General features: G+C 31.8%; 1 protein-coding gene across 4 annotated transcripts; it reads left to right on the top strand.

Moving 5' to 3' along the window:
* Nucleotides 1–3,701: 3,701 nt before the first annotated feature.
* On the top strand, nt 3,702–4,303 carry LOC111139951 (ubiquitin-conjugating enzyme E2 C-like). 4 transcript variants are annotated; one of them, XM_022492359.1, is made up of 2 exons: nt 3,715–3,850; nt 3,932–4,303. In XM_022492359.1, the coding sequence occupies exons 1-2, from the start codon at nt 3,715–3,717 to the stop codon at nt 4,252–4,254; spliced, it is 459 nt and encodes a 152-aa protein (XP_022348067.1). In that variant the 3' UTR covers nt 4,255–4,303. The 4 variants fall into 4 exon arrangements, with proteins under 4 accessions (XP_022348059.1, XP_022348067.1, XP_022348074.1 ...); XM_022492366.1 differs by having other exon boundaries at nt 3,715–3,867; nt 4,045–4,303; XM_022492355.1 differs by having other exon boundaries at nt 3,715–4,004; nt 4,080–4,303.
* Nucleotides 4,304–15,028: the final 10,725 nt, after the last annotated feature.

Raw genomic sequence — 15,028 nt, 5'->3', positions numbered from 1 at the left:
ATAGTAGAAATATATGTGAAAATGCCACAGAAGTATATAGGCTATTCTAAATAAAATGCAAAAATTGAGTAAAATAACTAATGATAGTAAACACTGACAAATTGTATTTATCCCTTGATTTTAATAGTTATCTGGTAGTATAAAATTTATTGACACAGTTTTTCTCATAAAAAAAGGCTAAAGAAAATAAATAGTAGTATCTATGAGTGCTAAAAAGGCATCTGTCAATCTTTAGCAAGTTTCCTGCTTAAAAAGATGAGAAATTATTAGAGGGAAATAATTTATAAAAACTACTTAGAAAATTAAAAAAATTCATTTCAAAGGAAAAAACACTAAATTTATTTTAATAAACTTAGGTAACTGAGAGTAATTCTTGATATTAAAATTATTATTTATGATTAACTTAAAGGTATAGTTTCATATAATGAAGTAATGTACATGGAGAGAAGTATGATTTTATTTTACCATAATAACCTTTGTATTTACTAGAAAACTCTACTAAAATATTGTAAAAATCATTTAAAAGTATAAATCAAGATTTGAGATAAATTTGTAAAATTTTTAACTGTATTGAGGTATGTTCTATATTGAGTTAAATGTGTAGGGATCAGTAGGTAATGTTTCTCCATAGCAATAAACACATTGAAATAAAAGGGGTATAAAGCTCTCTCAGAATATTAATAAAAATTAAGAAATGCCCAGATATAAGAAACAACAACTATTACTCTGTATTGGAGAATAGAAAACAATATGTGAAAATAAAAGGAAAAATGCAATATCCTTGGTTAGGATTATTTAATTTCATAGACCATCAATTCTCTACATATCAATATTTAAATATAAGTAATTACAACCCATATCACAAGATTTTATATTTTAATTCTATACAATAATTCTGAAGTTCATCAGAATAATAAAAGGTTTTAAAAAGTCAAGGAAATTAAAAACAAGATGAGGGAGTGAAGAGACCATCTATGTAATGCAACAGATATGGTATTGACATAACAGTAGATTATTTAGCTAACCCGGAAATCGATCCAAGTATAATTGTGAGATGATAATATATGATATCAACTGTGAAGAAGACCTTAATTGAGAGATAGATACACTTAATTGTATGACAGTTTATTGTATGTTTGAAAATTAGTGTATGCCATTTATAATAATCAAAACAGCAGTGACAGAGTTGGAAAAATATGTTTGTAATGAACATACCAAGTAGCTTTTACAAATTAACAAGAAGTACATGAATAAAATGTATCTTATTTGATATTTTATGCACTTATGCATAAAAATGAAGGTAGGAAAAACTTAAAGACATACTTTAACAACAGTTGTTTTAATAACATATATATATTTCATATATAAAAATGCATGCTGTTACTTTGATAATTGGTAAAATATATTTTACAATATTGCACAATAGCACAACAAGCATTACTATTTTAGATGTTTCTTTTACAGTGTTTTCTTGTATGTTATATTTATCCTGGGAGTTCCCATGTCATATGCTCTCATTTACTTTACTTACCACAGTTCATACACTGTAAATGTCCTATATTAAATGCAACAGTGCTCTCAGTGATTAATCTTCATGCTTCATGAAGGAAAGATCTTTTTTGTGTTTTGGCCAGTTTCATATTTCCTTGGCAGCCTGCAGGGTATTGTTTGCAAAAACTGCCTCTCTACACTCTCCCCATGAAAGAATGATATAACTTTGAGAGATAAAAGATTTAGGGCAGGAACAACTTTTCTCTTCATTTCTCATTTTACTATACTTAATTCTAAGTCCCTACACTTAAGAGAGTTTTGAGGAGGAGGAAATTTGCAGTGAATTTGTTATTTAAACAAGGTATTTCAGAGGAGATTTACTTATAGTATCTTTGTTACATTTAGAAACTTCTTGCTGTTGAAGAGAACAAGTTTCTTTTAAATGTTAGCTTATGTTTCTAATTCAAAATATATTCACATCAGTAGATAATTAATGATGAGTAATATATTAATACAAATTTAATTATGATAATTTACTGTTACTGTCTTTTTCTAAATAAAGTCACAAAAAAGAAAAAAAGTTATTTATTTCTAATGTTCAGTTAATGAATCTATTTATGTGGCTTGCCAAGATTCACTGTAGGTTTGGAGATTAAATTAGTTTTGAATTAGCAATACAAATTTGATATAGATGTTCTATGTACCCTAGTGAAAGGAACTTTAAAAAGATACTTTGTAAATTTTAATATCAACAAAAATTCACAAGTTTTAGCTTAGTTAATGTGTTTAAAGTCAATCAGAGAATGACTTTGTATTCATCTTTTATTATACTTTGAAATTCATTTCTAATAAGAAAAATGGGAAAAGGTGTGTAGGTCATGGATAAAACTCAGTAATGGAAACAAGTGACTAGAAAATTAATTAATGTAAGTTCATGTATCTCAATTGTGAAGGTTGACATTTTCAAATTGAGCATTCTGCCCTCTTAACATAATTATTTTATATTAATAGACATACTTGTTGTGAAAGACAATTTATATCTATTAATATAAAATGTAGGACTTAGAATTTTAAACATTCACACCTTGAGATCAAAGTTTAGAATTTCACTGAGAGAAACAAAAGTATATTCAAGCTATAAAATAAATTCTTACACCTTTGCTTTTACTTTTCTCACATTTTTTCTATTTATATATTGATTATTTCCTATAAAAGCAGAATAAGATTGAAAATGTACAAAAATCATATATATATATATACATACATATATATATGTAATATTACCTATTTCATAATTATACTATGTATATCAAAACTGAGTCAGAGATGTTTTATGTAAATTGTGGCATTGACAGATATACTATAGAATTAGGCAACACCACTTATGGCTAAACACCCAAAGGCAATGAAAAGAGGCTTTCAACATGAAATATGCACTCTCATGTTTATTGCAGCATTGCTATAATTGCCAAGATGTGGAAATGACCCGAATGTCCAACAACAGATGAGTGACTAAAAATGATGTGGTACATGTACACAGTGGAATATTATTTAGTTGTGAAAAAAGAAAATAGCCTCCCATTAAGACACCATAAATGAACCATGAGTACATTATGCTAAACAAGATGAGTTAGAGAAATACAATACATATAGAATTTTAAAAATTTAAACCTATAAAAAAAATAAAATGGTAATTACCAGGGGATGGAAAGATCAGAGAGATAATGTTTAAGGGTACAAACTTGTAATAAGTGGCAAATGAATCGGAAATCTAAAGCACAGTATGATGAACATAGATAATAATATTGTACTATTATTATTTAATGTGATAACACTACATCAGCAATCATAGTATATACATAAATCAAAGTAACACACTATACACCTTAAAATTACATAGTATTACACATCAAGTTTACTGAATAAGTAGTGCCAACAAATAAGAGCATCAGAAATTATACAGGGATAGGCTTTACTTAAAAAGGAGATGAACATATAAAACTATAAGTATGTATATTATTTTTAATTTATACTATTCATATTTGGTTATATTTTCTTTAAATTCAGTTACAAAAATATGTTATCATCCAGATAATGTTTAGGATGCCAGTTATCCAGATTCTTGGTATATGAATACATCCCCCCCGCACCCAGCCATTTACACATACACACTTAAAATTTCCCTAAAAAAAAAAAAAAAGGCTCCCTCCTCGCGCCGCCCGGATGGCCTCCCAGAACCGCTACCCAGCTGCCGCCAGCGTCGCCGCCGCCCGCAAAGGAGCCGAGCCCAGCGGGGGCGCCGCCCGTGGCCCCGTGGGCAAGAGGCTACAGCAGGAGCTGATGACCCTCATGATGTCCGGTGACAAAGGGATTTCTGCCTTCCCTGAATCAGACAACCTTTTCAAATGGGTGGGGACCATCCACGGAGCAGCTGGCACAGTGTATGAAGACCTGCGGTATAAACTCTCCTTGGAGTTCCCCAGTGGCTACCCCTACAATGCGCCCACGGTGAAGTTCCTCACACCCTGCTACCACCCCAACGTGGACACCCAGGGGAACATCTGTCTGGACATCCTGAAAGACAAGAGGTCAGCCCTGTATGATGTTAGGACCATCCTGCTGTCCATCCAGAGCCTGCTAGGAGAACCAAACATTGATAGTCCTTTGAACACGCACGCTGCCGAGCTCTGGAAAAACCCCACAGCCTTTAAGAAGTATCTGCAAGAAACCTACTCAAAGCAGGTCTCCGGCCAAGATCCCTGACTGTCCAGCCTCTCTCCTTGTGTTGTCTTTTTATTTTCTCCTTAGACAGTCTGTCTGTTTCTTCATTTCTATCTAGGACTGTGTACCTTAAGCTGTGGTGTCATTTTTGTGTTGTTTTTGTTTTTTAAATTAAGTCTCTGGTTGAGCCCTTGTGATGAATATATTAAATAAATACATTGGATTTAAAAAAAAAAAAGGTTGTTTTAATTTCAGTAAAACAATCTTTCATTTTACTTTTGATTTTATATTAGATACAGTTTCCTTTTTGTCCTTTCATGCAATAGAAGATAATCAGTGATTTTTAACTCTGTTAAAATTATTAAATTTACAACAGTGCTGGAGTGGATTATATATCATCCATGAGAGTCTAGTGAAATCCATCCTTCTTAGACTCTGCCAGGGTTTTGCTTTATTGTGTCTTGGGTTTTAAAATATATACCCATCTGATAAACATTCACAGTGACCCAAAGGGATACTTGTGAAAGCCATTAAGTGCAGCACTAATTTGAAAGACTTTACAGAAGAAGTGATTTTTCAGATAAAATCTGGAGAGTAAGAGGCAAAAATTGATTCATATTCAATAAGGTGTATTTATCTCATAGAAAAATCAGTGAGGCAAATGAAATTTTATATTTGTTCAGCGGGGACACACTAAATGTATTTATTCCAAGTTCTTCACATTTTTTTAGGAACTATGCACAGTAACACTCCAAATGTTCAAGAAATAGAATAAGGATATTTATTATATCCTTATATATATTAAATATATTCATTATATAAGAAACTAATTGTAACATGGAGGTTAGTACCCTGTAGGTTGGCAACATAAATACTACTCATTCATACCACTAAAATTTGGGAAAATAAAAAGAAAAATGTATTATTAGCATATTGACTTCATTATTCAGATGGAAATGTAAAATTGCAGCATTCCTAATAAGCATCTTTACCTTATTGTGATAAAGCCTAACTATCTAAAATTTAGGTAAAGAAAAGAGAAATGACCACATTAAAGTTGGAAATAAAGCCAGATGATTCCTGCAGTGTTCTAAAAGTTTTATCCAATTTGATTAGAGAAGAAAAACATAAATATTAATCATGAACATGATATAATATTTAAATATTACAAGTAATGTTTATAAAATCCAGTGAGAATAAGTGGTTATAACAAATAAGGAAGCATAATAAGCTTGCTGAATGATAAATGAATATGCATACTTAGCAATTAAAAATAGGGAATACTTGAAAATAATATACATTAAAAAACACATAAATACTACTGTCACAACCACTGTAGTCCAGTCCCATCTGGACTTCTTTCTATTTTACAGTACAAACCTTTTCCTTCCCCAGGGCATTGGCATTTATTGCTCCCTGGATTGGTTTAAGAAAGAAAAAAAAAAAAGCATTACCGTATTAAGAACACTTTGGAAAACCTTCAACTAATGTCAAACTTAATGTTGAAGGCTTAAAGACTTCTGATTTAGATTACAGTCAAAAGGTGTTGACTCTCACTTTTTTTATTCAGTCTTGTACTGGAGGTCTTATCCATTTAAATAAGATGGGGCACCTGGGTGGCTCAGTGGGTTAAAGCCTCTGCTTTCAGCTCAGGTCATGATCTCAGGGTCCTGGGATTGAGACCCACATCCAGCTCTCTGCTCTTCAGGGAGCCTGCTTCCTCCTCTCTCTCTGCCTATTTCTCTGCCTACTTGTGATCTCTCTGTGTCAAATAAATAAAATCTTTAAAAAAAAGTAAGATGAAGAAATAAATAAAGAGATTAGAAAATAAGCATAAAAACTACTCATACAACATAATGCTCACATAACAATTAACAATACCTCTTCATTTTTATTTTTCTTCAGGTTACATGAGGAGTCTTTAAAAATGAGTTACTTGCTTGTATTTTTTTAAACAACTTTATTGAGAAATTATTGAAATACAAAAAGTTGTGCATATTTAATGAACATAAATTGAAAATTTTGGAAATAAGTATACATCCATGACACAACCACAACAATCTATACCATAAACATATCTATTACCACCAAAAGTTTCTCACCCTCTTTATTATTACTATATCTGTGATGATGATGATGATGAGGAGGAGGAGGAGGAGGGTGTATATGATAAGAACACAACATAAGATCTACCTTCTTAGCACATTTAAGGGAACTTAAATATACAAGAAAATGTTAACTATAGTCTCTATGCTGTATAATAGATCTCCAGGACTTCTTTATTTTGTGTAACTGAAACTTTGTACCCTTTCACTAATATCTCCCCCACAGCCCCTGGCAACTACTATTCCACTCTCTTCTATTTTTGATTCCTCATATAATTTATATCACATAGTATTTGTTTTTCTATGTTTGGCTTATTTCACTTACCATAACATCTAGGTTAATCCATGCTGTTACAAATGGTAGGATTCCTTTCTCTTTTAAGGCTGAATAATAATCCTTTTCTGTATATATGACATTTGTGTATCCATTCATCTGTTGATTGACACAGGTTGTTTTCACCTCTTGATTATTGTGAATAATGTTGCACTGAATATGGGTATGCAAATACTTCTTCAGGACCCTGTTTTCAATTATTTTTATGTTTATAAAGATTTTATTTATTTTAGAGAGAGTATGTGTGGCAGATGGGGGGCTGGGTAGTGGGAGAGGAAGGGAATCTTAAGCAGACTTCCCATTGAGTGCAGAGCCTGATGTGGGGCTCAGTCTCAGGACCCTGAGATTATGACCTGAGCTAAAATCAAGATTTGGGTGCCTAACCAACTCAGCCATCCAGGCACACCAAAAATCATTTGTATTTTTATGCAATAGTAATAACTGGAAAATAACATTAAATACCATTTATTGTACTATAAACAGTACTTAGGATTAAATTTAAAATATGTGCATGAACTATATTCTAAAAACTATTAGAACTATTCTAAAAACAGTATTACTCAAAAAAATTCTTTATCAGAATTTTGATTATAAAAATAAAAATTTGTGTATCTAATAATTCTGATAAAAAATAATTTATATTTTCAAAAGGAATGCAAGAAATTTATGATTATCCATTGCATTTTAATAATAGAAATTAATTTAAATAACAGATTATAAAAGACATTGAAAAATTAGGATGTCAAAAAGACTAACTAGAACCTATATCAAGCATTTCATTATTTTATTTTTTATTTTATTTTTTTAAAATATTTTATTTATTTTTCAGAAAGAGAGAGTGCACAGGCAGGCAGAATGGCAGGGAGAGGCAGAGGGAGAAGCAAGCTCCCCACCAAGCAAGCAGCCCAATGTGGGACTTGATCCCAGGATGCTGGGATCATGACCTGAGCCAAAGGCAGCTACTTAACTGACTGAGCCACCCAGGCATCCCACATTTCATTATTTTAAATCATTAAAAGAACAAGTGTCAAAGTAGAATAATTTGATAGCTATCTTTCACTAAAATCATTTCATGAATCCAATAACATGACAGTAACATAGAAAAGTGTCCTAACTGCCATAGGAAATGAAACAGCTAGATATTCTGATCTTTGTAGGACCCTTGGAGTAAAAAGCCATCAAAGGCAAATAGAAAAAGCAATGTCAACAAGATATAGTCCACAGGGAATCTGAGGCAAAATAGAAAAAATGAGTAGATAATAGCAGATGTTTTCCCCCAAGGACAATTATAGAACAATAATTAAAGATTAAGACAGTATCTGAAAAAGAGTGTAGTAATGCTAACAGGAAGAAAAAATTGAGAGAAGGATAAAACCATTTATAGCAGTTACTCTACTATTTGCTACAAGTTGATATTTAATCAAAAAACAGACAAACCAATAGACAAAACCAAACTAAACCAAAAAAAGCTTGAGTAATCCAGCAGAGTTGCTACTATAGAACACAGCCTTGATTTATTTAGCCACTAATTTAAAATGAGAGGTGTTTATACAAAGCAACTTTTTATGCTTGTCATAGCATTTAGGTATTTCTTTTTATTCAATTAATCCTGTTCATGTTATTCATGGAACAAGAGAATCTGATTTAGTTTGTAGTATTTCTTATGCTTCTAACCTGCATTGCTCCTAGAAATAGTCTCTGATACTTGATATCTTTTATTATGGAATAAAATTTACACAACATGATCTGTAACTCTCTTTTTCTAATCTAACATTCTATGATGTATCTTGTCAAACATGTTTATGTTTGATTTTGAAATACATTCATTAAAAAGTCTTATCATACAGATATTTCCAAAGGAAGTATTCTTGGAAAAACCAATTAAATTTTCATGATTACTATATCCAGTTTTATTACTGTTTACCATAATGACATAAGCCTGAAGATATCTGACAACTTAACAATTATAATTTAGTTCACTCTTTTTTTAAACAGAGACCTTTAGAGGGGCTCCTGGGTGGCTCAATCATTTAAGCATCTGCCTTTGGCTAAGGTCATGATCCCAGGGTTCTGGGATTGAGCTCCATATCATTGGGCTCCCTTCTCAGAGGAGAGCCTGCTTCTCCCTTCCTGCTCCCCCTGCTTGTGTTCACTCTCTTGCTATCTCTCTCTGTCAAATAAAGTAAATTTACTTGACAAAGTCAAGTCTAAAATTTAATAGTATTATTTTATCATTTTTTAAAAGATTTTATTTATTTATTGGAGAAAGATTCAGAGCATGAGCAGGAGGAAGGGGCAAAGGGAGAGGGAGAAGCAGATTCTCCACTGAGCAGGGAGCTGGACATGGGGTGGGGCTCAATCCCAAGACCCTGAGATCATGATCTGAGCCAAAGGCAGATGCTTAACCAGCTGAGCCACCCAGGCACCCCTAATGTTATTATTTCAAAATACATGAACTAATTTAGAAAAACAATAGTTGTGTTACTGTTATTCAGTTATAAAGCTCATCACTTAGTGTAGAAAAGGAATTTTTAAGGACAGACTTTTAATTTTTTGTATTTAATAAAAGGTAGAAACTTGGTAAACACTTGGTCCAAGAAGGAAAGGAAGGGAGGGAGGAAGGGGAAGGAAGGGAGAAAGAAAGGAAGGGAAAGGGAAGGGAAGAGAAGAGGAGAGGAAGTGGGGGAGGCAGGAAGGAAACAAAATTGCATTACTAAATCAAACACAGCTTTTTGAGCTCCTCTGTCTTATTCTATTATACTGAAGACTTATTTTCTTACTATGGGATATAATAATGGACTATAAAAATTACTTTACTTTGCTCTGAATATTTCTTAACTGAGTATAGACATAAACAGTACACCTTGTTGCTCAGTTTCAAAATATGAAGGCAATATATTTATGTTTACATACAAGATGCTTTGAATTTAAGGCTATTTTTGACTGGGCTCATGAGTTGTGTTTGAATTCTCCATACCTGACACTGGAATCCTCAGCAACATAAATTTAAAAAAAAAAAAATTCAGACTATGATAATCCACCTAATTATGGATAGAGGTAAAAAATTACCTTAGAGAATAGATTAATTATAAGTGTTTTATAATATTGTAATAGACAAATTTAATCTAATGCATTTAAATACAGAAGTTTTGAGAATAAATTAGAAAAGGAGAAGTAAGGGTAAATGAGTCCAAAGGAAAAGTTCTAAAGGAAATAAGTATTATAAATAAATACATTTACTCATTGTGTTATTTTTCACTCATATAATGTATAAAGATAACAATATGAGTACATAGTTGCTGTTTTTTACAAGATAAAAACATCTTCGAATAACTTTATTCAAATTTATCCTGAGTTTTATTTTTCAAATCAAACTTATGAAATAAAAAATACGTGTACTAAAAATTAGATCCATCCAATAAAGTAAAGGGTTTTGGAGAATGGCTTTGAATATTGTATAATTAAGGACCTAATTAAGGATTTGTATAATGTCATATTTAAAAGAGCTTACAACGCAAATTTCTAATTACTCTTATATAAAGTCCAAAATTCCAAAAGTGTTATCTCTGAGTACCTTATTGGAAGGAAATGATCCTGTATCATTTAGATTTAAATCAGTCATCTTCTACATCAGCCTCTAGCAGTAAGAAGTTTATTCTGGCCAGTCTTTTCAGAGAAATGATGGAAATTAAGGAGTATACTTGCTGTGATGAGTTCCAGTATTACATGGAAGGGTTGAATCATAATATTGTACTCTTGAAACTACTATTAATGTAACATAACATTGTATGTTAACTAATTGAAATTTAAATAAAAATTTAATCTAAAATAAGAAGTTAATAAATAGTAAAAAATAAAAAGAAATGTAACTTTATTGCCAACATTTCATTGTCAACACCTGGGTTGATAGTCACATTGATATCAGGAAAATTAAACAAACTAGAAAATAACTGAAATTTTAAGCCAAGTAAGGTTTCTTTAAGTCTATTAGACAACAATACTAAACAGGGAAAAAATACATTAAGTTTTTGAGAAAGTGTACAGTTTAAATACTATTAAAAATATTTGGGGGCACCTACGTGGCTCAGTGGGTTAAGCCTCTGCCTTCAGCTCAGGTCATGATCTTAGGGTCCTGGGATCCCCGCATCGGGCTCTCTGCTTGGCGGGGAGTCTGTCTCCCCCTCACCCCCGCCTGCCTTTCTGCCTACTTGTGATCTCTGTCAAATAAATAGATAAAGTCTTTAAAAAAATACTTGAACATGTTCTAGCTCAATAAAATTAGTGAACAAAGTGATCATTTTATCACTACATTTTTATGTAAGAATCTCAGAGATGATTATATTCATTAATTTACTAGTGGAGTTATTATAGTAGTTTGATTGGATTAGAAAAGCAATAAAAGAATCTGTGGATTATTAAAGGAAAGAAATGAAAAGGAAGAATTGGCTGAGATATTACTTGACCAAACCCTTGATGTCTTGGTGCATTATGATAAACATTGTTTTGCAGTAGAATTTGAGTTATATGATGTCTGCCTTTACAATTAGATGCAAACATTCCTTTATAGATAGACTGTTTTTGCAAGCACATACTGCTTGCTTCAAACCAATAATAAAACTTATGATATTTTAAATGTATTATTATAAAAATTAATGGCTTTTCCAGATGCAATAAATGTTAATGAAATCATTGTTAATGAGTTTTTATACTATTATTTTTAATTTGAGTATAGTTGACACAGTGTTACACTACTTTCAGTTTTACAACTTAGTGTTTTGACAAGTTTCTCCACTATTTTACGTTCACCACAGGTATAGCTACCAAGTCCTGTTACGTTGCTATTAGAAGATCATTGACTGTATTCCTTATGATTTGCTTTTTATTCCTGTGACTTACTCATTCTATAACTGGAAGCCTGTATTTCCTTCTCCCCTTCACCCATTTTGCCCATTCCACCACCATCTCCCCTCTGGTAACCATCAGTTCATTCTCTGTATTTATAGTTATGATTCTGCTTACTGTTTGTTTAATAATTTTTTAGATTCCATTTATGAGGGAATTCATACGGTATTTGTCTTTCTCAGCCTGATTTATTTCACTTAGCAGAATACCTTCTAGATTTAACCATATTGTCTCAACTGGCACAATCTCATCCTCTTTTAATGGATGTGTAATATCTGATTGTGTGTGTGTGTGTGTGTGTGTGTGTGTGTGTGTGATTGTTTTTATCTATTTGTTCACTGATGGACATTTAGGTTGTTTCCATGGTTTGGCTATTGTAAATAATGCTGCAATAAACATAGTGGTGCATATATCTTTTTGAGTTAGTGATTTCATTTTCCTTGGGTAAATACCCAGTAGTGGAATTATTGACTGTATGATATTTCTCTTTTAATTTTTTTGAAGATCCTCCATACTCTTCTTCCACAGTTAGACGCACCAGTTTGCATTCCTACCAACAGTGCACAAAGGTTCTTTTTACTCTGTGTATCTTCTCCCATTCATTATGTTCTTTTTTGTTGTTGTTTTCTTGATGTTTCCTTTGCTGTGCAAAAAATTTTTATTTAGATGTATCCCCATTTTTTTGTTTTTGCTTTTGTTTACCTTGCCTCAGGAGGCTTATCTAGAAAATGTTACTATGGCTAATATCAGGCAAATTACTGCCTGTGTTGTCTTCTAGGATTTTTATGGTTTCAGGTTTCACATTTAGGTCTTAATCCATTTTTAGTTTATTCTTGCGTATGGTGTTGGGAAGTAACCCGGTTTCATTCTTTTACATTTAGCTGTATAGTTTTCCCAGTACCAGTAACTGAAAAGACTCTCTTTGCTCCATTGTATATTCTTGGCTCCTTTGTCATATTTTAATTAACCATATAAATGTGGGCTTATTTCTGGGTTCTCTCTTATGTTCCATTGATCTATGTGTTTATTTTTGTGCCAGTACCATACTGTTTTGATTATTACAGCTTTTGAGTATATCTTGAAATCTGAAATTGTGATAGCTCCAGCTTTGTTCTTTCTCAAGATTGTGTTGGATACTCAGGATTTTCTGTGATTCTTTACAAATTTTAGTATGATTTATTCTCATTTTGAAAAAAATGTTGGTATTTTGATAGGGAGTGCATTGAATCTTTAGATTGCTTTGGGTAATATGGACATTTTGACAGTATTAATTCTTCCAATGCATGAACATAGGATATCTTTCCATTTGCATCATCTTTGATTTCTTTCATCGGTGTTTTATAGTTTTCAGAGTGCAGGTCTTTCAATTCTTTAAGTTTATTTCTAGATATTCTTTTTGGTGGAATTTAAAGTGCTTTTTTTTTTTTTTTCTTTCTTCAACTTCATTGTTAGTGTGTAGAAATGCTACCAATTTCTGGTTATTAATTAACCAGAAATGAGTGAATTAATATAATGAATTAATTGCTTCTAATAATATTTTGGTGGAATCTTTAAGATTTTCTATGTATAGTATCATGTCATCTATAAATTATTCTCTACCAATATGGATGCCTCTTATTTTTCTTTTTTAAATTTAATATATGTATATATATGTACATATACATAATATACATATATATATAATTTTTAAAATTTTAATTCTAGTATAATTAGCATACAGTGTTATATTAGTTTCAGGTATACAATATAGTGTTTGAACAATTCTGTATGTTACTCAATACTCAAGATAAGTCTTTCTATTAAACCCCTTCACCTATTTTAGGTCCCCCCACACATCCTTTCTGATAACCATCAGTTTGTTTTCTACAGTTAAGAGTCTCTTTTTTGGTTTGTCTCTATTTTTATTTTTTCTTTTTGTCTCTTATTTATTTTTATTTTGTTCATTTGTTTTGTTTCTTAAATTTTAAATATGAGTGAAATTATATACTATTTGTCTTTCTCTGACTTATTTAACTTAATGTTATACTCTCAAGATCTATCTATGTTGTTGCAACTGAGAAGATTTCATTCTTTTTTTATGGCTGAGTAATATTTCATTGTGTGTGTATGCATGTGTATCACTTAATCCTTGTACATTTCTCTATTGGTGGACACTTGGGGGTGCTTTCATAATTTGGCTATTGTAAATAATGTTGCAGTAAACATAGGAGTGCATATATTCAAATTACTGGTTTTGTTTTCTTTGGGTAAATACCCAGTGGTGGAATTGCTGGGCCATATGGTAATTCTGTTTTTAATTTTTTGAGGAACCTCCATAGTGTTTTCCACAATGGCTGCACCATTTGCATTCCCACCAACAGTATATGAAGTTTCCTTTTTTTTTTTTTTAAAGATTTTATTTATTTATTTGACAGACAGAGATCACAGGTAGGTAGAGAGGCAGGCAGAGAGAGAGAGAGAAAAGGAAGCAGGCTCCCTGCTGAGCAGAGAGCCCGATGCAGGGCTCGATCCCAAGACCCTGGTATCATGACCTGAGCCAAAGGCAGAACCTTTAACCCACTGAGCCACCCAGGTGCCCCTGAAGTTTCCTTTTTGTCACATCCTCATCAACACTTGTTAGTTCTTGAGTTTTTGATTATAGCTATTCTGACAGTATAAGATGATACTTCATTGTGGTTTTGATTTGCATTTCCCTGATGATGAGAGATGTTGAATATCTGTCTATGTATCTGTTGGCCATTTGTATGTCTTCTTTGGAGAAACATCTGTTTATATTTCCTCATTTTTTAATTAGTTTTTTTTAGGTGTTCAGTTGTATAAGAATTTATATGTTTTGCATAACCTTTTATCAGGTATGTTTTTGGAAATATCTTTCCATTCAGTATGTTGTTCTTTAGTTTTGTTCACGCACTCCTTTGTTTTGCTGAAATTTTTATTTTGATATAGTCCCAATAGTTTATTTTTGCTTGTGCTTCCCTTGCCTTGGGAGACATACCTAAAAAATGTTTCTTTGGCCAATGTCAGAGAAATTACTAGCTGTGTTCTTTTTTAGGATTTTGGTAGTTTCAGGTCTCATATTTATTTTTCTTGTTTGTTCACTGTGCTAGGAATTCCAGTACTGTGATGAATAAAAGTGGTGAGAGTGGTCTTGTCTTATTCCTGATATTAGAGGGAAATCTCTCAGGTTTTCACCATTGAGGATGATAGTAGCTGTGGATTTTCATATATAGCCCTTGTTTTGTTAAGGTATGTTCCCTCTAATCCCATTTTTTGAGAGTTTTTTATCATGAATGAATGTTGAATCTTGTTAAATTGTTTCTCTGCATTTATTAAGATGACCACATGATTTTTATCCTTTGATGATTTGCTGTATGCTATAAATTGATTTACAAGTATTGCAATATTCCCACATCCTATGAGTAAATCCCACCTGAACATGAATGATATTTTATAATGTATTGTCGGATTTGGTTTG

The sequence above is a fragment of the Enhydra lutris genome, unplaced genomic scaffold, assembly GCF_002288905.1.
Source record: "Enhydra lutris kenyoni isolate GAN:26980312 unplaced genomic scaffold, ASM228890v2 scaffoldscaffold4, whole genome shotgun sequence".
Classification (NCBI taxonomy): Eukaryota; Metazoa; Chordata; class Mammalia; order Carnivora; family Mustelidae; genus Enhydra; species Enhydra lutris.
This window is presented reverse-complemented; position numbering and strand designations above follow the sequence as displayed.